Genomic DNA, 22,330 nt, shown 5'->3' with positions numbered 1-22,330 from the left:
CCATGTTCTTGAGTCAATAAATGTAAATAAAAAAAAAAAAGAATATTTATGTATAAATATAATCAAATTCTGTTACTTTTAAGTCTTTATTTCATGTCACATCACAATTTGAAGACATACATTAATTGCACACTTATTATTTATTCTATCTTTTTACAAAAATAATATTTATATTGGCAGATGAGATGAAATACAAAATAAATAGACAACAAAACAATCAGCATGGCGTAGCACACACTTTAGTTGCACTCAGCATAACTGGAGTCTGAATCCTGCCACTCTGAACAGTCAGCTCCTGATAGTTCCTCTCTCCTCTCAGTTTTTCATTCTTGTCAGAGGCTTCTGGCCCTCAGCCTTCTTTGGACATGCATTCTCACAGCTGTAAGCGCCGGATCAGCGTTTCTGGCAAAGATGGCTCAGCAGCGGCAGCATCGTTAAAAATCACTCTTCGTCGGTTGACGCCAAAGATCTCTTCACCAGCAGGAATAAGAGAACAGCGGGTACTGGCTCCACTCAGTCATGTTGCCATGGTGATAGCTGTGGTGCACGGCTTGCGTGGTGTAGTCGGTGGTCAGGTGGTGAGGAGGGGGGTACTGGGCCGGGCCGGGGCCGCTCCACTGGCCCAGCTGCTGCTCTGCGCTGTAGGGGCTGTAGATGTGGTGGCTGATCACCCCCGGCTTGCCGGCCTGGGCCATGGTCATGTTGAGCACTCCGGGGTAGTCCTGGGGGGCGGGCAGGTTCTGGGGGCCGCAGTGGGAAGGAAAGATCTCGTGCATACGGGGCTTCGAAGAGTCGTGATCGGGGATGGTGGCGACATCAGGAACCCTGGACTCAAAGCTGCTGTGTCCTGATCTGCTGTTACTGCTGCCGATGCTGGAGGAGGGGGACGGAGACTTCTCGCACTCGTGGAACCTGGAGAGTCAAAGTAAAGTGGTCAGTTTTCTGCTCCACGAAGCAACACTTGTTATCTTACTGATTATGTTTTTTTTTTGTTTTGTTTTTTACCAATATTTACCTATACAGCTGGTAAGAAGCTGGAGTAGGAACGAGCTGCTCTGTGTTGTAAAGATCTCTCGTATCTGCCCCAGCAGGAGAATTGGTCCTCCCACCATTCTCCCTCTCAGCACCCCAAGGAGAGTAACGCTCCTCTTTGATGCCATCCTCTTCTTTCCTTTTGGGCTGGTCTCCTTCCTCTCCGTCATAACCATCAAACGATGACTGGCAGAAATCTGACAAGTAACAAATTATCAGGGGAGGTCGCTAGTACAACACGAGAAAGAAAACCATCAATGAGGGAAGTTTTAAAGCGGGACCTGGTGGACTGTCCTCTTCAGAGTCCGGGTTCAAAACGCCTGGCACCTTGGATCTTTTGTCAAGGCATGCTGGGTTCTTGTTTGCACGCCTGCAGAGGAACATCAGGTTCATTAAAACAACACGACAGCCGGTATCTTCAATACAGTATGCTGCTGCCCTCAAGTAAAAGCAACCAATGTGAACTTTTTACATCAGTGAAACTCACCTTTTTTTATTCGTGCCTTCATCGCGGAAACCTTTTGCAAATGGGTTGTGGTCGATCTTCAGCTTTGTAATCTGCAGGAATAGCGGACATCGATTCAGTTCAAACCTCAGGATGGTGTGGTGTGCTCCCCGGGAGGTTGCGTTAGTGGTAGAAGCTGACCTTGGTGTTCTGGTACGCGGTGACTGCAGTGAAGGACGTCTCGGGGAAGGTGTAAGTCTGGAAAACACTCCAGCGGACACTGAAGAGGTCGTCTGCCTTGACGACGTGGAAGCGCGGGTGGTAGCGATGCATGGAGTGCAAAATGATCTGCAGACAAGGAAGACGATAAATGGAGGATCCACTTTGTTGGTGTCAAAACCTTCAGTCGAGGAACAGCCTTCATAAAAAGAACTCTGACAGTTTGGAAGTTCTTGTTAAGCACTCCATTTTGGATGATCTTACTTACATGGCCGTGCTGGTCAAGCGTGTTGTTGGTGAGCTTCAGCTTGAGGAACGAGACGGATTGCTTCATCCAGTGGCTCCCCGGGGCTGGAGAGTCTGGGTGGAGGTATGTCCTGCAGGGAGGCTGAGGCTCCGCTTTTCCTGCCACCTCCCATTTCTCTTTATTCCACTGCAGGAGAGGGGGACAGATAGTTAGTCAGTCTGTGATTCGCAGACGAATCTTCATCTTCCCACAATAAGAGTGTAGTGCGATGGCGATAGCCGGCCAGTACCACCCACAGAGATAGGGGGTAGTACAGGAGGATCCCAGCAGGGGATAGAAAAACAGGAAGAGATAGCATCCTTTGATGTACAATGTCAGGAGGGAAGCAGGGGGTGTTGTGGGGATGGGGGTAGGGGGTGATAAATAGTCTGGAGATACCACTCCGGGATCTACAGCCAAAGCCACGGCTGTGGTAAGTCAAGGCTACTTCTTATTGTTGAAAAGAAAAGGAACTTAACTGATTCATTGGTGTCTTACCTTAAACCTGAAACCATCCTCAGGGATCATGTCAACCAATAAGATGTACTTGGCACATGGAATAAGGCCAGACAGATTAACTTTACAGTGTGGAAACATCCTCCTGGAGAAATACGAGTGAGGAAAAATGAGCAAATAGCAACATTTGCAAACATTCTCCGATAAATCGTATTTTTGTGTCGTCTCACCTGCCCAATTTAGTGATGATCATTTCTGTTCCAATTTCATGGAAGTTCTTCCACAGTTCAGGGTCCTCCAGACTCATCCTGACGTTGCCCTGGAGATAGGGATCAGAGCCAGCACCCATGGAGGTAGGAGGAGGGCCATTGAAGTTGGACTTCAAGTCTAGAAAGAAATAAGATTCATTAAAGCCATGCAGCCTGGTGATTGAAAATTGTGACGGGGGAAGGTAGACACCGCAACTAAAGGCAGAACTTTCTGGGAAAATGAGAAGATATGGGTTGAAAAGTCCACTGTAGTCAGATAGTTCTCACCTCTGATGGACTGCATTCTGCAGGTTCAGTAGTATCACAGGAAAAGCTTGAAAAGGTTTGTGCGCGAAAGGCCGATAAGAAATCCAAATGTCAGCGATATCCAAAGTGTGTCTTCAGCTGTGCTCTGCCTCCTTGGTCTACTGCCTCATGTAAAAGAAGAAAAAAAAAATCCAGCAGCTCAGGAAGTCAGAGGGTCAATCAGTCTTGTTGCAGCAGATATTTCAGAGATGCTGAGCCCTGCAGCACGGGGTGACCATGACTTTTAAGGGGAGCCCTGGTGTGGGTGGGGCCAGAAGGGCCATTCCCAGGCTTTGAAGTGGCACAATGATAAGTCGGTGTCCCGCTGTGATTGGAGGGTGCTGGAAATCAAAGAGACTTAACAGAGCCTTGATACCATCCCCACAGGAAGGGGGACGGAGGAAATGCATCTTTATTAACTGCTAAGAGACTTTAAAACAAATATGGATGGACTTCCATGCTGCAGATCAGACCCGGCAGCGGCACCAGAATCTGTAAATATCATTCACACACACGAAAATGCCATTTAGTGTGTTTGTGCAACGTAGCAAACACCACCGTCGTAAAGTCGAATTTATTTGACACAAACGAGAGAGATTTCAGTCGGTATCTTTACAGTAAATGGAATAATCCACTGTGATCTGTGAGTGCACCTGGGTAGCCATCAAAGTCAACTTATTTTCAAGAGTTGTGTGAAATTATTTTCATGCTTACATTATAAAAATGTAATTTATTGATATGAAAGTGTATAAAAAAAATATATATAAATTTATCATTTCCATATGATCCCTTTACACTTTTTTGAATTCTTAACTTTCTCCTTCAAAGAAATGACAGTGGGTGGGAAACTGTGTAATCTCATAATGTTGTGGTGACAACAGGCACTCTTTCTGCAGGTAACTTTAACATGGGGGCATCCTCTGCATCCTCTTCACTCTGGGTAGTGAAGGTGGTGGTGGTGGTGGCGGCGGCGGTGGGGTTGTGTATTGGGGCGTCTAGACAGGCCGATGCTCTGATAGATAATGTCATTAGGCTGGTTTCACCTGAAGGAGCTGGTTTATGCGTGTGGAGAGAGCCCCGTGTATAGGCAGGCAGTTAACAACCAGTCAGCACCACAAGCCCAAGTCAGCCTTGAATGGGACAGGAGGGGTCAGAGAATGAAGACCTGCACCGTCCTCTCAACATCCACATCCAGCCAAAATCCACTGGTGTCACCATTCATGGACCTGTCTCTGCCTGTATCGTGCTACGTTAACTATCAGCAGCACTGCAGGGCATTAACATAGAGGGGGATAAAGTCAAACCACATTTCCCCCGCTGGTTTCCACTAACATTAAGCAACTTGAATGGAGGAGAGTGTCACGTCTCTATTCTAGCAGAGGCACACTACTTCCACTTTATAATTGTGTTCTCGTGTCTACATGCTGCATACAATGCCTTTTGTAGGCGCAGCTCTTTTACCCCCAAGCATCTTTTGTTTTTGCGTAACTGTATGGATAACAGGTTAAACATGTGATGTGTGAGGGACTGTTAAAAGCAATGTGTGAAGCACAGAGATGGTTTTACAGTCTGCAAGACAGCATGGCCACTCTGTAGCATCAGCAGTTAAGTGGACATAAAGTGGTGCAACGGAGTCTCCTCTGTGAAAGTATTGACGAGCTTGTTTCAGGCTCTTGCGCGGGGTCGATGTGGAGTAAAAAAGAAAAACATTTGGCTCGTAATGATGCACTTAAAGATGCAGAGACCTCTGCCCGATCATTTACTTGTGTTAAGTGCCCCGACGCAGAGCTCCCCCAGCACTCCCCCCTCTGTGAAACCTGGTGGCGCAACATTGGCCTTGAGGAAGAAGTGTGTTTTTATCCTCCTTATGTGAAACAGATTGTTGCAGAGGAGATATCAGTCACGGTCAGTCTCCTCTGGACCTGCGAGGGGATCCACCTTAAACTAACCTCACGGGGTGGGGGGAGGGGGGGGAGACTTCACAGCTTTTGGGCTGTTTGGGAGTAAGATGAGAAACGAAGAGATAAATTCTCTCTGGATCACCTCAGAGCATGTCAGCGTCAGAGCAGAGGTGTACGTTTCAGCAGCGGCGGTGTCGATCCCATTACGCAGCGGGTCTGGGGGTGACAGGTGTGACCGCTAAGGGCCTCGGTACGCCGCCGGGGGCTAAAGGCCAGGGACAGAGAGCGCTGCCTTATGTAACAGCCGGCCAGGGGGCGACTTGGACTGGATGCTGCATGAGGGAGGTCGTCTGGAGAAGACTGATAGGAGCTGCTCCGTGGTGGATTTTTATTTGAGGCCCAAATATACAATATGAATGTAGCTCGTGAATGCCCACAGGTGAAAGCAGGAGTGTTACAACATGACTAATCAGAGATATCCTATGTCAAACACCTGATCCCTGCTGCTCACGCAGAATCACCGTCCCTCGTGTCTGATCCCTCTGCGGCCTTTCCTCCCTTCGTCTATTCTCCCCGATCACCTTCGGCAGAGATGTTTCACCTCCCAGGTGTCAGCCTTTGGCCATTTGCTTTAACTGCACAGATCCTCTTGCGCTCAACAGTTAACAGCTGCCAATATACAGCCCGGGCCCGGGGATCAGACGGCTCTCTGGAAGCCCAATAAAAGGCCCCCCGGAGTGGACTGACGAGAAATCTCACACCTTTCGCTCACATTAGCCATGCAGCATGCCCTTTTGATGCTTAATTGGCCACTTTGAGGGGTTTGTAGAGACAGCAAGCCCACGGCTGGAAAAAAAACATGATGGCACAGGGGACTGAACAATAATCAGATAGCAGGAGAAATGCCTTCACCTGACGACAGGTTCCGTAGGATTTTACTTTACATGCTTTTAGATGCTGTCTTGTGATTAATAAAGCATTTTCTTCATCGTGTGACATACGAATTCAATAATTTACATACAAACTAACAATACCAAAGCACGATGGTGTATTTTCTCAACCGGAAGAAATAAGTAATGAGTCAGATTGTATTAAGCTAAATGTTAATTCATTGATTTTCTTTACTGGTTGCGGAAATGATAAAAAATTTTTAAAAAAACCTCTTAAATGTGAAAAGATGAGAAAAGAAATCGTCCGTCTTTGGCTTCCCTGTCCTAAATCCACGGTGACCATGATCTCCGATGCACTAACTTAGGGGCCGCCAGCTCACATTTGGTCCACCACATAAGAAAACAAACCTCAGATCTATAGCTTGCCTGGCAAAGGGGGCAAATGACAACTTCACAGCACTTCATAAGAAACTGCTGGAAGTTGCTAATGAAGACTAATGACTTCCCTCGTGTCGGAGACTTCACACCACAGTGTACAAGCCCTTTGACCACTAAATCAGTGTGGTCAGCAGGGTGGTCTTCCGGCCGCAGGACTGCAGACTCTCCGCAGCCCCGGACGGAGGCGTGGTGACCAGGAAGAAGATACTTTCTAATGTTTTAGATTTCAGTTTTCGGTTTGGTGATAGAGAGATGGGTGCTAATCAGAACGGAGGATCTAAGGACGTATTATGTACTGACTATGAAGCTCCACGAGGCAAATTTGTGACTTTGTACTTTAAATAAAACTAATTTGATTTCATTTTCAGCTGCAGAATTTTTAAGTCAATTTATTTCAAAATTATCTAATCATGAAAGAAAATACAAATGTTCAATTTATTAGCAGCCAAAAGGAAATGAGAATCCAACAAATGGCTGTTGATAATCAAATAATGTATTTTTAGTCTGATTGGGAACACACACACGCACGCACAGAATACACTTTATGGCCAAAAAAACATTAGTTGTCACAGTAATTTGTGGGTCTGACTGATGACAGAACGTACTGCTGGATGAAGATCCTTTCAAGTTTGTGCATTTAAAGTCGATGCTCTCTTGTCGAGTGTCTTGTACTCAAACTGGGCTGGTGCTCACCAGTAAACAGTACTTTTCTTGCACGGCAGCGCTTCTCACAGGCTGCCGGTCCTCTTTCCTTCTTTTACATATCAATTTTATCTGAACGATTCATAACGGCCCCGTATGAACTGCATTACCCAGAGGGCACTACGTGACGCTCACCTGTTCTCATTCTCGTTTGCCGGACTGGATGTGGTCCAGAGTTCAAATGAGAAAGCGGCCAAAATTGCCACTTGGTCAGCCGAATACGACTTCCTGTAACCGTTTCAAATTTAAAGCCTTCTTTTCAAATTAAAAGCCCTTTAGCATTTCATACATGTTTCAGTCTGTCGTGTAACCGTAATATTGGAAACAGTTGTCCCCTTGATTAGAAAATATTGTTGCGCGCATGAGCAATATCCTAGTATGTTTTATTCACCGTGATCATTGAGAGTGTAAAACTTGATGATTTGCTGATACAAGAGGAGTACTGGCCCTTTTTTACTTCAAGTATTGGTTGCAAAAGTTTATGTTGCCATCTTGGCCTGTTTCCCCAATAAGACTTTTACCTGTTGAAATAAAGACAAATGAAAGGAATACATGTAGGAGGTCTGCAAAAAAGGCCAGAGGCCGCTCATGGACAGAGTGAATTGTGGGCCTTCAGCGCTTTCTGGAAACGCAGCAAGAGCTGTGAAGTTCGCACATTTGGATTAAGCCAATGAAGAATGATGTATTACAACTGTAATCTCCCTGGGAAGTGATATGTTGAACGACAAAACTGAAAGCAATCAGGTCATGCAACAGAGTCTAAACAGGATGTACGCACTTTTGCTTGTTTATATCTACAAATAATTGTTGAGCAACGTGTGTCCATGCAATAAACCATGTAATAGTTATGGCAGTCACAGGTGGCATCGTAACTGGGCCGTCAGGTATTTGACCGTTTTTCTCCCAAAGCCCGGGAGGCCCGAGCTCGACAGACAAAACCGCTCGTATCTGGCGCAAGGACTCCTGCGGATAACAAGCAGCACACACAACTAGTGTTTGTTTCTCAAATATATTTTTGGTTTGACATCTATAATGCATTCAGTCCAGACACAGAGAACAGTTCCACTCCAGCAGCCCGTGCCGGGCCGAGCTAAAGCCTTTCCCCATGTCACCTCTTTAGCCGTGGTACATTCCAAGAAGCTCAGCAGAACAATAGAAAATGATCTTACACCAAAAAGAAAGAAATTAAAATACAAAAGTGTTTCATTTAATCGAGGGCGATAGTTTTACAATTATTCATTTGTGTCCTTTTTTAAAAATCATTTTCAGAAAGCTCTCGAGAAACATAATCAGTAAATCTTTCTTTTTTTTTTTTTTTATAGAAAACAATCTGTAAAAAACATTCTGTTGTCTTCCTCTGAGTTAAACTAGAATTGTGACAAATTTACCAAAACTGTTTCAGTGGAAAGGCATCGGTATTGCAAAGTCTTCTCAGCATGCATTTCAACTCGACTGAACTCGAGAAACGACCACGTCCGTTAGCGGTGACTCGCTTCCTCAGTTGATTGGAATTGAATTGACCCCCCCTCCCTCCCCCTTTATGTTTACACTCTCACACACATGCACACTCTTCTTCAGTTTAATGCCCAACCCATTAAAGCCAAACCTTTTGGAAAGATATCTGGATTATGATATGTACAAAAGTTAATTTGTAATAACTGAAAACCCTTTTTTTTTTTTTCTCATTTCATTCAGATCAGTGCTGGTGGCAGGACGTCTTCCTGGTAAGAGCTGTTCGTCTTAGCTACAAATGCACAAAAAAAAGAAAAGAAAAATGTATAGGACAAAATATTACAAGAAATACAGTCAGTACAAAAATAGCACAAAGTTAAGTGCAAAATGAAAAACATCCCAAATGTTAAGTGTAAACATTTCCAATCTGCTACAGGTTATGAGGCCGTGTGGCCCGTTGGCTCCACGGACGAACCTCGAGTGCGGCCGATTGTCCTCATTTTCACCTTTGTGTTCCTTGAACGAGGTCGTGTACCGATGCGATGCGTCTCGGAGATGAGAATCTCATGCCAAAGTAAACTATCAAAGTGGAGGACAGCAGGCGCATGCTGCCGAGCGACGATCCAGACTGAGGCACCTCAGATTGGCGAGTTCAAAACGAGCCTTGAGCTGCAGCTCGGAGACACAGTTAGCAACACAACATAGAAAAGATGCATAAACACGGGACTGGTTGGCTTTTAAAGGCTAGGAGTCTTTTTTCTTTTCTTTTTTTTTTAGCCATATCCAGTGTACAGTCGGGTGCAGGAGAGCTCCATGAAGCTGATGAGTGATATGCATAAATGGCACATTACAGACATGCTGTGAGACTAAAGCCATCATCGTCTGTCGTCACCGACGACGACCAGAGCGACGCTGTGGAATGACGGCCGATGAGAATAGTGCATTTTTTTAAATTTCTTTTTTGTAATGCACGTGAGGGAATAAAAGCATCAACACAGACGGCTGCGGTGGCGCGGGGGGGAGGGGGGTTTGGCAGAGTTCAGGGGTCAGCGTGCACGCGAGGCCCTCAGAGGCTCAGATGTCCATGTAATCGTCCTCCTCGTCCGACTCGCTCTCCAGAGACGACTCCTGGCTGGACGTCTCCTGCACCTCCAGCGCCGGCTGGCTCAGAGTGTCCTTTTTGACTGTGGCCGCAGACTGGGACGACAGGATGACGTTCTGTACGGGAGCAGACAGCAGGGGGCACTGTTGAGTGTTAGACTGGGCAGAGCCGTGCCAGTGGTTACAGTGCACATATTCTGAGGCTGAGTTCATACCTTAAGTCTTTGTTTGGTTTCCTCTGAGATGCTGCCTTTGGGAGAGAGGAGCGTGGGTGTCGGAGGCGTTACTGTGATCTCTGGTGGGAACTTGGTGACGGTGGAAGGGATGAAAAGCTTTGGCATGTTGGGTGGGACTCGGGAGCGGATTCGGCTGGGGTCCGGAAGCTTCGACTGCTCGCTGCTGGCATACTGCTGCTGGTCTGAGAGAGAAGAGAGAGAGAGGATGTTTTTCATTATCAGAACCTTTCAAAAGGCAAATAAAGTCATTCAAATTCTGATTGGTGTACTTTATGTTGAATCTCGTTGTTTGATTTGAAGGCTCTGACCTGGGCAAGGCTGTGTGGTGCTACATGTGGCAGTTTCCTCCTGGAACCAGCCTGCTGCTGTTTCTTGCCCCTGGGATACAGTGGCCAGTTTCATCTGCTGACAAAGGTGTGACTCCTGCTGTCGGTACAAAAGTCCCTCCGTGGCCTCCTGCCGCTCCTCTGTGGGTAAAAATAACACATTAGTTATTAATTTAGATCTTCAAATATTTGGCAACCTCATAATAACCGTGACGCAATTCTTTACGAATAACAGAAACTGGAACTGTAATCAGACGTGTTGCTCAACAAAGACAATTTCAGCAACATCATCTTTTAAAATTTGAAATTAAGCTTACGTCAGCATTTATTTGGAAATAAACAAACACTGGCTGTTTAACTCGTGTTAATTAGTGACAACAAACCAGGACATGTCAGATGAAATGAACACTTCGTTCATGAAAAGCTTTTATCTTCTGTATCCAGATGTTGAGGCGACGCGCAGAAAAGTGTTATTGACCACATTCACTTTATAAGTACATATTGAGTAGAGATGTCAGTATTTTGACGTACAAATACAATAAAAGCATTTATTTTATGTTGGCTTTTATTGTCCAACCGACAAGTTGACAGATCATCTTCCATTTGGGGACATTAAAAGGTATATGTAACATTTCCACCCTAAAATGCCTAAAAACCACTGGACCTATGTTATATATTGTGTTGCGTTGAGTACTATTATTCCCCAATGTTTCCAACATGTTGAAACCCAGAGAAACCCTTCATTTTAATCAAAGGTAGCAGTCCGTTTCATTGGTTCACCTGTCAGTGACGTCAAATCCATTTTCCCCGCTCGACTTGCTCCAACTTCAGAGGAAACACGAGACCCAGCAGGAGGGACGGGGAGAGAGCAACCACTGCTAACTGCTGAACTAAAGATCAATTCTCATCGGCAATTGTGGTTGTTCGACAATGAAGACAACGATTCCATAATTTTTCATTGACGTAATCATAACTCGGACTATTGTTATTGCTATAATTAAGAGATCCCCAGCAACAGAAATGACATACTGTGCGTTTAAATCCACGTCTATTTGACAAGTATTTGTAATGACGGCATGGGAACATTTGTAAAACTCCCCCTGCAGCTCAGACTGACACAAATATGAAAACAAAAATGATCTAATCCTCTTTAAGACTCCTCTCGTAATGTTGCCAAGGAAACCATTACATAATTCACATCGGTGCAGTGTTGCTAACCTGTGTGTGTGCGTGCCAACGAATGTGTGTGCAAACACAGTTTTGTCTTTAAATGTCATCCAACTTCAAGAAGATGTAATAGATGCACGTAATATGCAGCTACTGCTCACAAACACCTTCAGTATTTATTGATATATAATCAATGTGTGTGTAACAGTAGAAAATGTGTTTTTCCTCCACTTATTGACATAAAGCTGCAGGTTTCCGACGGTTACGTGACCTTTAATGAGTCAAGCTGAACTCAAATGGACTCTGAAATAAAACTGAGCTCTGAGAAGGTAACTGTGAAGCAGCATTGTCGGTTTCGACGTCAAAACAAGATGTTACAGAGAGGTCTGATGAATTATGATTCAACATGTTTCGATTTGGTTTGAAGCGCAACATTTTGACTCACTAATATCTTCATGCAAGATTTTGGTCAAAACTTCACAGTAAAATTAAAGCAAAACCAGAAATGCAAAACAAAGTTAGTGAATAGAGCTTAGAGTATTGTCCCTTAATAATTATATGTATATTTGAGCTCTGTTTGCAGAGAACAGAAAGTATGTAAAAAAAAAAAAACAAAAAAACAACCCAAATTGAAATGTAAATGTTCCACAATAAAAAATTAACATATAGTTATTTGGCACAAAACAACCAACCTGACACGTTTGAGAAGTCGTCCCTGGGAACAGGAGAAAGGGAACTTTCAAAATAATTTGTGGCACGTGATTGGATGAGCCATCTGTCTATCACTCGCAACAACGAGCCGCACTCGGAGGATAGTTAGCTGCAGTCGTCGTAAGGAAATTTCGCCGATATAACTGATACTACAGCAGCATATACGCAAACCTCTTTAAAAGGCAGACACTGTTATTTGAAACAGTCACTTCTCGCTATCATCGCACATGAAACCACGTCTGCAGCTGAAAGTAAGTTCTCATAAGTCGCCGAGTGGTCTGAACCAAAGGGGATCGGACACAAGCACGTAGCCTCAAACATGAGTTGGATGGATTCTCGTATGATCTCAAAAATATAGCTGCTTCGTAAGGTAACAGACAGACAGCAATGAATACGAATTTGTATTGACCTCTGTAGTGTCTTTATCTCTTTATTTCCTTATTTCAGTCACTGCATTAGTGGACGGGAAACGTAAAATGTCAATATAACTCATTATATTTTGTATTGGAGCTTTTAGTGGCCATGGCGAGTCTATGCGAGTGTCTCTGTGTGTTTTCCGGTTTACTCAAAGACTTGATTTAGGTTAATGGTCAGCATTTAAACTGGCTGTAAATGTGAATGAGAGTGTGAAATGTACTCTTGTCCTGTGATTGACTGGTAACCTGTTCAGGATGTTCTGCCAACATCAGCTTGAATATATCTAATAGATGAATGTTCAGTCATATATGTTAATATATTTTGGAAAAATGTCTCTGAGTGCTTTCTGTGTTTAAGTACATTGAATAAGTGACGGGTAATCTTAGTACAGCACCCATGTCTATTAATCTACACGTGTAAAAAAAGATGGATGGGCTGGTCTTTAAATGTAATTAATTGTCACTTGGTTAAAAGGATCTGCTTGATTTGAGGTCGTTTCAGAGTAAAGTCAGTAGAATACAATATTTCTTTGTGTCTTAAATGTCAACAGTAACAACTGTGTGTAGTTTGTTACCAGCAAGACATCAGCAGATATCAAACAGGTTCAATTAAGGTTAAGTTTCAAAGACTGCAGTTAAAAAAACACAACAACAACATGACTGAGACAAGGAGGAGCCATCTGAATGGAATAGCTCCACTTAGTGAGAGCTTATGTGACAGAAATGAAGTGAGAGCTACCTCAACGACATGAGGATTGTCTCCAAATTCCCTCAAATTATGATTCAAACTAAGTAATAGTTAAATATAATAACAAGAAAGAGGTTCAAATATGAAGAAGAATGCACCATCAAACTCATGTGCGTATTGCATATTCAAGCTGACAGTTTGACTTAATATTCTTTTAAATATTTTTCTCAGTTATCAAGGGAATTCATGCTGGAAACACGGGGTGAAGGCATTATGTTCAAAGATATTAAACATGAGATAAACTGAATATTCATGATGAGATCAGCGATGATTTAGCCAAACCGCTCCAGAAGCTCATGTGGGCAGAAAAAGAGACACAATCTGGAGGCCACTGATTTCTAAAACTGTTGCTGGGGGATTGACAATACCCAAAAGGCAAAAAAAAATAAAAAAATAAAAATTCTAACCAGGCCAGAGTCTGCTGTTATGTAACAGATCTGTGGAAGTCCACATGCTCCCCCTGCTGGCCACACGGACTGGAGTACATTCAGATGTTTACAAGCTCCAGCAGCAAAAAAAAAAAGAAAAAAAAAGAGCATTTAATTTCTATAATCCTTACAGCAGAGGCTGCAATAACATCTGTGTAAATGTATGTTTCACTGTGACGAACATCTGTAGTGGTGAGATACACAGAGAGGAGGCCACTGTACCTGTGTGTGGTAGGAAGGCCATGGCTGCAACCGAGTGGCTGGCTGCTCTCCTGTGCTGAGGCTGTTCGTGGAAGCCTGAGGTCGGAGGTCGGGACAGCTTGCTCAGGGGCTCGTACACCGCTTTGGCTTGCCCGTCTTGGGTGGACAGCGGGTGGCAGGTGGAGTGGCTGAGCAGGACGGGCGTCGGCAGGGAGGCGGGGAAGAAGATGTCTCGGTGCTCCTTTGTGTACTTAGGTGTGGTCGGGGCATCGCTTGCAGACTGTTGGCGACAGAAGAAGAGCAGTTGCCATGAGGAGGTGGGACTGACCTCGAGGGTCCACCTGCAACGCTAACCATCTCCTGCTCCGGTACATTTCTGAGAACTGTACATCCTCTTCCCTTGAGACAAATACGAAGCGAGACTCGGTGCCGGAGAGCGAGCAACAGTCGATACCGCAGCACTTTTCAAATAACACACGTCAGCAATATTAGAGTCGGCTCTTTCACAAAAGAAGTAATGGTATCCTTTACAGAGTTGCGACGTCGTCCCTCAGGGGTTCGGAGGCTTACAGTACTCGTTACTGGACTCTGTTCTGGGTGCTGGTGAGGAGCTCAGCTTTACAACACACCGCACCACATCCCTCTGAGCCACTTTCCTGGGTGTCCTTTTGAGGACCACTTATAAACACAAGAGCTGCACAAACAACCTGTGACAACAGCCGCCCTGCTCCCACAGCCGCTGTCATGGCAACACAGAGGAGCACAGTTAAAAGACAAGAATACACCTTCCCTACTTTTCAATTGAACATGGATGAAAAGTTGGACGATAACTGGTCTTTCTGGGCATATAAATCCAGACCAGTTCATCTACAAGATCCTCAGTATGAACTGAAGCAGAATTTAACAAGCTGAACAAATAAGGAATTTTATATTCGCTGAGAGGCTACATAGACTTTTACTGCATTAATTATGCAGGCATTGTGAAAAGTAAATATGACTCCACAGAGTGTTTCAATGTCAGGTAAATTGTACAATTAAATGTACCTCAGTGTTGTAAGATATCAAAAGCCTAGAGGCGGCACTCAGGGCCACAGCACATATATACTGTCATCACAAGCTGCCTTTTGACACATGCAGTATGTTAGCACAAGATACTTTGGCAATAACAGAGCTCTCATGTAATTTTTTCTGCAGCTGTCTGCTGGGAGTTGAAGCCAAATTGTGCTCTGAATCAAAGCAGCGTGAGATGAAGCTCCCTGCGGGATTCACACAGCAGAACACGAGCAAATCAAACAAACAGAGTAGCCTTCCAAAACGTTAGACCGCAATAGATCCTTCAGCCTAACGCAAAGCGCCACAGCAGCTTCAAACGGGAACTATCTCCAACAGCCAGCTTTGATGATTCATATCTCATGAATCAAACATCACCAACAAAGACATCACCAAGTCAGCTGGACTGTACGCATCATAAAAACACTGTACCTGAGAAAATAGCAGCACATTGCATTCAGCCAGCACGGAGATTCCTCGAGTGTTGCTGTGTGGTGAGACTGCCGGCCAAACAGACGTCCAACCATGTGAACTGAAAGATGGTTCTTTGCAATTATCGAGATTGGGCTTTAAATCAGATTAGAGCAGCCGTAGATGTGGTGTACAGGTTTGGTCATCTTTCCAGCACAACTGAAAGCCCGGCCAGCCAAACATTTTAATTAAATTGCCTGCTGAAAAGGGAGTGACACTGGAGCTCCGCTGTGAAGCAAATACCCTGATCCATCGAGTAAAACCTTTATATTCTGCTGAAATACAGGACCGGAGTGTTTTTTAATGAAGCAGTCTCTCCAAGAACTAAAGCATCTATCCCACATCGAGGAGTGTAAAAAAACTAAAACTTTCAATGTGTGACAGTAGGATTTGTACTTGTCTCCTGACATGGCATCTCGCAGAGAACAAACAATACACCGAGCACAACACGGCTGATTTTCCAGCTCAGCAGCTCTATATGAGCACATCTCTCCCCGCACTTGTGGGGGCTTGAAGAAAAAGTGTGAATCTGTAAGGAGCAGCCAAGAATGTCTTAACGTCCCCGAGCTGAGGTCTCCGTTACTCACCGAATACAAGTGCCAACCACGATGTGAGCTGGTGGCCCCATAATTACACATAAACAGCAGTTACAAACGACGCCAGAATGAGCTTTCATGCAGAGGCACCCTTCCTGTTCACATGTCGAGCATACAAGAACACTATCCACCACGTGCAGGTTCATCATCATTAGTGCGAACAATTCAAAATATACCTGACGATTAAAAGGACCTGATTGTGTATCATTAAGACTTCATGTACAAGCTTTTACTTGTACTCAAATTAAAACAATTGTATTTTCTGGTTCGTATGCCTCAACCATAACAATTACAAAATTAAAACTGCAAGCAGTGATATGTGGGCCCTCGCACGGTGCACGTTGGGGAGCCTGCGGGTCGGGGCGGGACTGTTATCAAAGATGTAATGTTTGAGGAAGATCGGAATATGTACATAAAAGTTAAAATCACTTGTAGTTTCATGACGAGATGCTCAAAATGGCCGCCACGCCACGGGCACACCAATCGACGAAAACAAATTCATGATGCAAAGAGACTTTTTTGTACATCTTGATGTGATACACATATCCAAAAATGTTGCTGCATGTACAGTGGTGAAAAAGTGTTTGCCCCCTTACTGATTTCTTTTTTTTTTTTTGCATGTTTGTCACTTAAATGTTTCAGATCATCAAACAAATTAAAATATTAGTCAAAAATAACAGAAGTAAACACAAAATGCAGTTTTTAAATGAAGGTTTTTATTATTAAGGGAGAAAAAAAAATCCCACTCTTTTTTCCGCATTTCAGAAATGCAGAAAAAGAACATCATACCAACAGTAAAATATGGTGGTGGTAGTGTGATGGTCTGGGGCTGTTTTGCTGCTTCAGGACCTGGAAGACTTGCTGTGATAAATGGAACCATGAATTCTACTGTCTACCAAAACATCCTGAAGGAGAACGTCCGGCCATCTGTTCGTGACCTCAAGCTGAAGCCAACTTGGGTTCTGGAGCAGGACAATGATCTAAAACACACCAGCAAGTCCACCTCTGAATGGCTGAAGAAAAACAAAATGAAGACTTTGGAGTGGCTGAGTCAAAGTCCTGACCTGAATCCTATTGAGATGCTGTGGCATGACCTTAAAAAGGCGGTTGGTGCTGGAAAACCCTCCAATGTGGCTGAATTACAACAACTCTGCAAAGATGAGTGGGCCAACATTCCTCCACAGCTGGAAAAGACTCATTGCAAGTTATCGCAAACGTTTGATTGCAGTTGTTGCTGCTAAGGGTGGCCCAACCAGTTATTAGGTTTAGGGGGCAAACACTTTTTCACACAGGGCCATGTGGGTTTGGATTTTTCTTCTCCCTTAATAATAAAAACCTTCATTTAAAAACTGCCTTTTGTGTTTACTTGTGTTATCTTTGACTAATATTTAAATTTGTCTGATGATCTGAAACATTTAAGTGTGACAAACATGCAAAAAAATAAGAAATCAGGAAGTGGGCAAACACTTTTTCACACCACTGTAGGTGAAACTAGATGCTGGGGCTGCAGTTTATGCAAGCCATTTGGCCACACCCACTCGCAAAACACATCAGATGTGTCGTCTCACCACGCCGAATGCATGTGCCACTTTTCATGAGGTACCAAGCATCCTTTGACCGTAAAAATCGACTTCCTGTGTCACAGCGAAAAATCTAACTTTGCAGCATCGCAATGGCGACGCCCTTTGACAAAATCGAACGGAATTCTCAATATATCATCAACCACATGTTTAGGCTATTCTCACCCGAATTTAGGTTTATGTGATCAACCAGCTCGACGTAGCAGGTGAAAGTATGAAAACAAATTCGAAAACAAATTCTTAACAACTTTTAATTCCAAACATGTTAATAGTGCACAGGAAAAATTTCAAGTCAGTCTGACAAAATCCCTAGGAGTTGGTTAAAGTACGCCATGTGCGACTCACCAAAAATGGTGGCTAAATTCAAAATGGCGGACTTCCTGTTGAGTTGACGTAATGGTATAATGGAACTTTTTTGTACGTCTTGGTGTGATACACATGTCCACCGAAATTCGTGCATGAATGGAAAATGTTACTGCCGGGGCATCTCTTTAGGTGGCGCGAGCGAGCCATTTGGCCACGCCCACTCGCGACTCCACTAGAATACGAAATTTTTCGCCGGGAGACGTGTGTATCAACTTTCATGAGTTTTTGAATACGATAAAGCCTCCATAAAGGCAATTCATTTGTAAGAACAAGGACCGAAAATAAAATTAATTCCTTGTATAACAATAGGGCTTTCGCACCATCGGTGCTCGGGCCCTAATAATTTAGGAATATAAATGTAATATAATTTAGCAATATAAACTCTTCTATTCAAGTGTTTTTAACATTTAGCTGACTCTGCAGAGAGTAATCTGTTCTGAAACTGTTTTAATAATATTTATTTGATTTTAGGGTAAAGCATGATGCTTGGGAATATAAATTAATTTGAAAAAATATAAGACACCATACTTAAAACAACTGCTAAAGTCACAGAGCATACAGTAAGATATTATCAAGTTTTACATATGTAAATAAAAACAGAACTGATGTCAAAATATGCCCATGCAATGTTTAAGTATAAGACTTTAATATCGACCCGGTTTTCACACATTTCAGTAATATGACTTGTAGCTCCGTGCCACCATCATCGCTATGTCAAATGCTGCGTGAAAATTGGACAAACCAATGAAAAGACCAATACAAACAAAAGTGACAACAAAAACAATCACGGAGAAAATAAGATGGTGTGATCACTGAACTAGGAAAACAAATTTATTTTGCCCACAACAACTTCTCATGAGCCTGAGGTTCAGGGAACATCTCCGTGACAACAGGATGTGGGCAGAAGAGACCCTTGATGACTGTGTGGGCAGGAGAAGGATGAGAGGCAGGACGAGACACCGACACAGAATGAGGCACTGATTCAATGAGTAATGTGAATGCTGAGGACGTATGTATTTAATGTGTTTAGATACTTCCTTCTGTCACTTTGCCTTGAAAATCATATACATGTTGTCCGTGAAAATTAGCAACATGCATACCACTGCTAAGCTGGAAATGATGATAAGTTTGGCAACTACTGAGTGAGGACACTAAATTTAGTTCTGGCAGGCTGAAGCAGGAGAGACTTGAAATCTGGGATTTACCAAGTTAGTCATCAGTTTAGCACACTTTACTATAGATGCTGCATATTTATCCCCACATACAACACATAACATATATCCCTAAACTTGCTATTGTGGGCTAAATAACAGAAAAGTAAAAACAGCATTTAACTCTTTTGGTTTTGCAGATGGGTGGGATGTACACCAGGACAACTCCGATAGAAGGTTTTAGCTTTGTTGGGAAAGCAAAGTGTGCTGCAGACAAGCGTGAAATACTGAGTGTGTCAGTTAAGTACCAAGATGACTGAAGTTTATCAGAAATTACACGCTTGATTACACTATTTCCTAGCGTAATCAAAAATTTCATGGCTAGACATTTTTTTTCTTTAGAAAAAAATGTTTGTTAAGTCTTTAAAATCCTGCCCACATCCTGCTGTGATAAACTTTTTTTTGAAGAATGTGTTAAAGGTCAAATATAAATTCAGATTTCCATTCTTTTTTGGGATTATAAAGGAGGTCTCGGGGCTATAAAAATACCGTGAAAGTGTGAAAATACTCCACGTAGAAATGCACACAGCCCATATTCAGCAACTATGCTATTTGAACATCCTCAAGTTTGTGATGTCACAAACTTAGGGTCATGTAATATGTTCGAACTCACAGCCCACTGTCCAACCTTTTATGTGGCAGAAAACAGAGCGATCTTTCTGTTATGAGTCTAGCAAGCTTTAAGACCGAAGAAAACCTGTGGTCGGCCTGGGCGTGTGCCACTTCGAAAAGACTCAGCCAATCAGAAGAGGGGGTCATTGATATCAATATAATTTGAGGACTTAAGCAAAAAAAAAAAAAACAGCCTGCACTTGAATGCTGAAGAGAGGCAATGTAAAACTATATTTAGATGAATGTTGGTGCTTTAAACCACAAAATATCTTCTTAGGGGATATCAAGACCACATAAAACACCAGAAAAGTGTAAAATATAGGACCTTTAAATTATCAGTGATCTACATTGCAAGGCCAATGGCATCCACTTGGGCAAAGATGGAAGAAACAAATAGGTAGTGTAACCCAGAAAAATGCAGAGTATAGCTAATTGCACACCACAGAATGAGCTACGATGCACAGGGAAGAGAAACTGTAGAAGTAGAAGAAAGACGGCAGATGAACATATTGAGTTATACAGCTTTACCTGTCTTTGGGCAGATGTGGCCAACTGTATCTGGCAGAACTTCACAGCTTGGTCCAGAGCTACATCCTCGTCAACCTGTGAGAGGAGAACAGGCGGAGTGAGAACATTATTAGGGCAGAACAACGTGTTGGATCTACAGATGCTAATATTCCACAGCTTCAAGTTCTTCACACATCCAGGAAGTATAATCGCCTCAGAAAACACCAGAACAATAAATTTACTACTGCAATTTCTGAGGTGACCTGTCCTCAATACATAAGATTTCAATTACTCCCTACGCACCAATGCCAAACCAACAGCAAGTTAATCTGAGTCCGTTTCAGAGCCTTTTAGGATTTCTTCTGCCTCTGATCATTAGCACAAGTAAAGAAAGGTCCACATTAAGGCCCAGTTCAGCTGCTGACTGTGTGGGAGTTGGCGAGCTTAGCTACAGCACAACACTACACACTTAACAGCTGTGTGAACAAGATTATTGCCATGCTCCCTCCAGCACCATGTGTGCAGCGGTTCAGGGACCTCCGAAGGGAGGGGTTTTACAGCATCCTCATATCGAGTTTTCAAAGTATGCCAATTGTTAAACAGACTGAGTCAAGCTTCAGCGCATCACCGAGGACAACCCTCTGCTTTCATGTCTCGCTCCCTGCAAACATTCCTAGTGAGACCACACACAGTTGCCACTGAAGACTTTGCAGAAATATTATTTGCTATTAGAATGAGGCAACTTTCAACAATACATCACATTTCCCTAAAATAAAACCCTTCACAATTTTGACTTCAATCGCCTTTTAACATTGATGTTATTATTCCCAAAAATAAATGTATCTGACTGGCTCAGTATCAGGGTACAGATGGAGGAGCTTTAAGGAGTGTCTGGACGACCAACATGGCCTTCCAGAGATCTGCTACACTGTCATTAACAGACTGTGCTTGATAACACCCGAGAGCTGTCATCTGAACCCACTCTGAAGCACTGCCCTGGGATGTGAAATGTGGAAGGGCTGCTCACACGTTGATGCGTAGCAGAGCCTCTTTATAGGCAAACAGCAGCCTTTTATTCTGTACTTGTCAAATTGAAACACTGTATAGTAGGAAATGCTCTGCCAGTCTACATCACACACTTTAGTACGTCTTTGTTTTGCCACCATCGGAGTGAGCTGAAAGAAAATGATCTGACTGCAATATGCAGAAGGTACGACATTAAAATGAACAAGAATGAATGTGTTGCAAGGTACAGATTTAAAGTGCGACTATGCGCAGCTGAGCACTGCAGCAGACTACAAAACCACAACGCATCTGCAGTTTATGCAAGTACGTACAAAGAAGATGCTTTTGGAAAATTTCCATGCATATGAATTGCATAACTTGTTCGGTGACAGGAAACATGTTGTGGCTGGCTCTGGCTACTTTCTCCTAGGGGTTGTTCAGAGAAAATATTCTCTTTGTTGTTTCTTTAAGAGCACACGGAAAAAAAACAACTTTGCTACCTGCAATCAAACAACCTGAAAACCAAAAAACTAAATGCCAGCCTCGCTGCTTTCTTATTTCATATATACAGTTTACAATTCTCAAACAGCAATCTTCTACTATGAACTAGCAGTGTGTTCACGTAAATAACTAAAAATGGGAATACATATTAATTGCTTGATAGACAGAAGTCCATCATTTTATAATAGTCTTAAAATTAAAAACAAACTTTAGTCTCTGTATTGGCAGCAACACGTTTTTTTTCAGTTCTACTGCCATTAAATTAACAACCAGGTTGACTTGGAAATTAGCAAACAATCAAGTATTTGCATGCGGACCTTGAATCAAAATCTAATCATTGCAATTTAGAAATTGCAGGAATGCAGTTTAAAAATGTGACAAGTTTAATCGAAAACAATAAATCTGCACTGACTGATCCACTGTGGATCCTCAACTACTCGTTTGATTCACATAAAAAAAACACCTCATCTTAAAAATACCCAGCAGAGCTGCATTTCAAGTCACTGACCAGTTTCAGGAGTAACAGGAAAAGCCCAAAGTCACAGGGGTTTAATGTGGGTTACTGAGAGTAAAAACCACATGTTGAACTAAATTTGTCGGTGCTTGAAACTGAAAGGAGGGAAAGTCCCTTTACTGCAGTGGGCGTTGTGTTTCTAATTCAGTTCGTAGGGGGGGTTTTCCCAAATTTGAATTATTTTTAGGAGTACATATCAAGAATGCAT

The 22,330-nt window shown here is 43.1% G+C and overlaps 2 protein-coding genes across 10 annotated transcripts in view; both read right to left on the bottom strand.

Moving 5' to 3' along the window:
* Positions 1 to 96: 96 nt before the first annotated feature.
* Positions 97 to 2,845, bottom strand: tbx16 (T-box transcription factor 16). The gene is made up of 8 exons (XM_069706774.1): positions 2,669 to 2,845; positions 2,481 to 2,583; positions 1,965 to 2,129; positions 1,679 to 1,825; positions 1,520 to 1,590; positions 1,314 to 1,402; positions 1,016 to 1,229; positions 97 to 912 (listed from the first exon to the last, which is right to left on the bottom strand). The coding sequence occupies exons 1-8, from the start codon at positions 2,785 to 2,787 to the stop codon at positions 474 to 476; spliced, it is 1,347 nt and encodes a 448-aa protein (XP_069562875.1). The 5' UTR covers positions 2,788 to 2,845; the 3' UTR covers positions 97 to 473.
* Positions 2,846 to 8,486: 5,641 nt separating this feature from the next.
* The window catches only part of cabin1 (calcineurin binding protein 1), a 41,503-nt gene continuing 27,659 nt past the window's right edge, over positions 8,487 to 22,330 (bottom strand). For 6 of the 9 annotated variants that reach the window (XM_069706676.1, XM_069706682.1, XM_069706679.1 and 3 more), the window contains 5 exons: positions 20,124 to 20,198; positions 13,731 to 13,989; positions 10,021 to 10,179; positions 9,692 to 9,894; positions 8,487 to 9,620 (listed from right to left, as the gene is read on the bottom strand). In XM_069706676.1, coding sequence (XP_069562777.1) covers positions 9,450 to 9,620; positions 9,692 to 9,894; positions 10,021 to 10,179; positions 13,731 to 13,989; positions 20,124 to 20,198 — 867 coding nt within the window. In that variant the 3' untranslated portion in view covers positions 8,487 to 9,449. Of the gene's footprint in view, positions 9,621 to 9,691; positions 9,895 to 10,020; positions 10,180 to 13,487; positions 13,583 to 13,730; positions 13,990 to 20,123; positions 20,199 to 22,330 lie in introns of those variants that run through there. The other 3 variants (XM_069706677.1, XM_069706680.1, XM_069706684.1) reach the window with 2 other exon arrangements.

Source organism: Brachyistius frenatus, unplaced genomic scaffold, assembly GCF_029030835.1.
Source record: "Brachyistius frenatus isolate BFR_SWC_R1_liver_20210118 unplaced genomic scaffold, ASM2903083v1 Contig_64, whole genome shotgun sequence".
NCBI lineage: Eukaryota > Metazoa > Chordata > Actinopteri > Embiotocidae > Brachyistius > Brachyistius frenatus.
This window is presented reverse-complemented; position numbering and strand designations above follow the sequence as displayed.

Excerpts from the sequence above, each read along its gene's own strand:
- tbx16 (XM_069706774.1), bottom strand. The coding sequence starts at position 2,787 with ATGGGTGCTGGCTCTGATCCCTATCTCCAGGGCAACGTCAGGATGAGT. Across the intron at positions 2,130-2,480 it reads AGGATGGTTTCAGGTTTAAG|TGGAATAAAGAGAAATGGGA; the intron begins GTAAGACACCAA and ends CCTCTCCTGCAG. Across the intron at positions 1,591-1,678 it reads CCGCGTACCAGAACACCAAG|ATTACAAAGCTGAAGATCGA; the intron begins GTCAGCTTCTAC and ends CTATTCCTGCAG.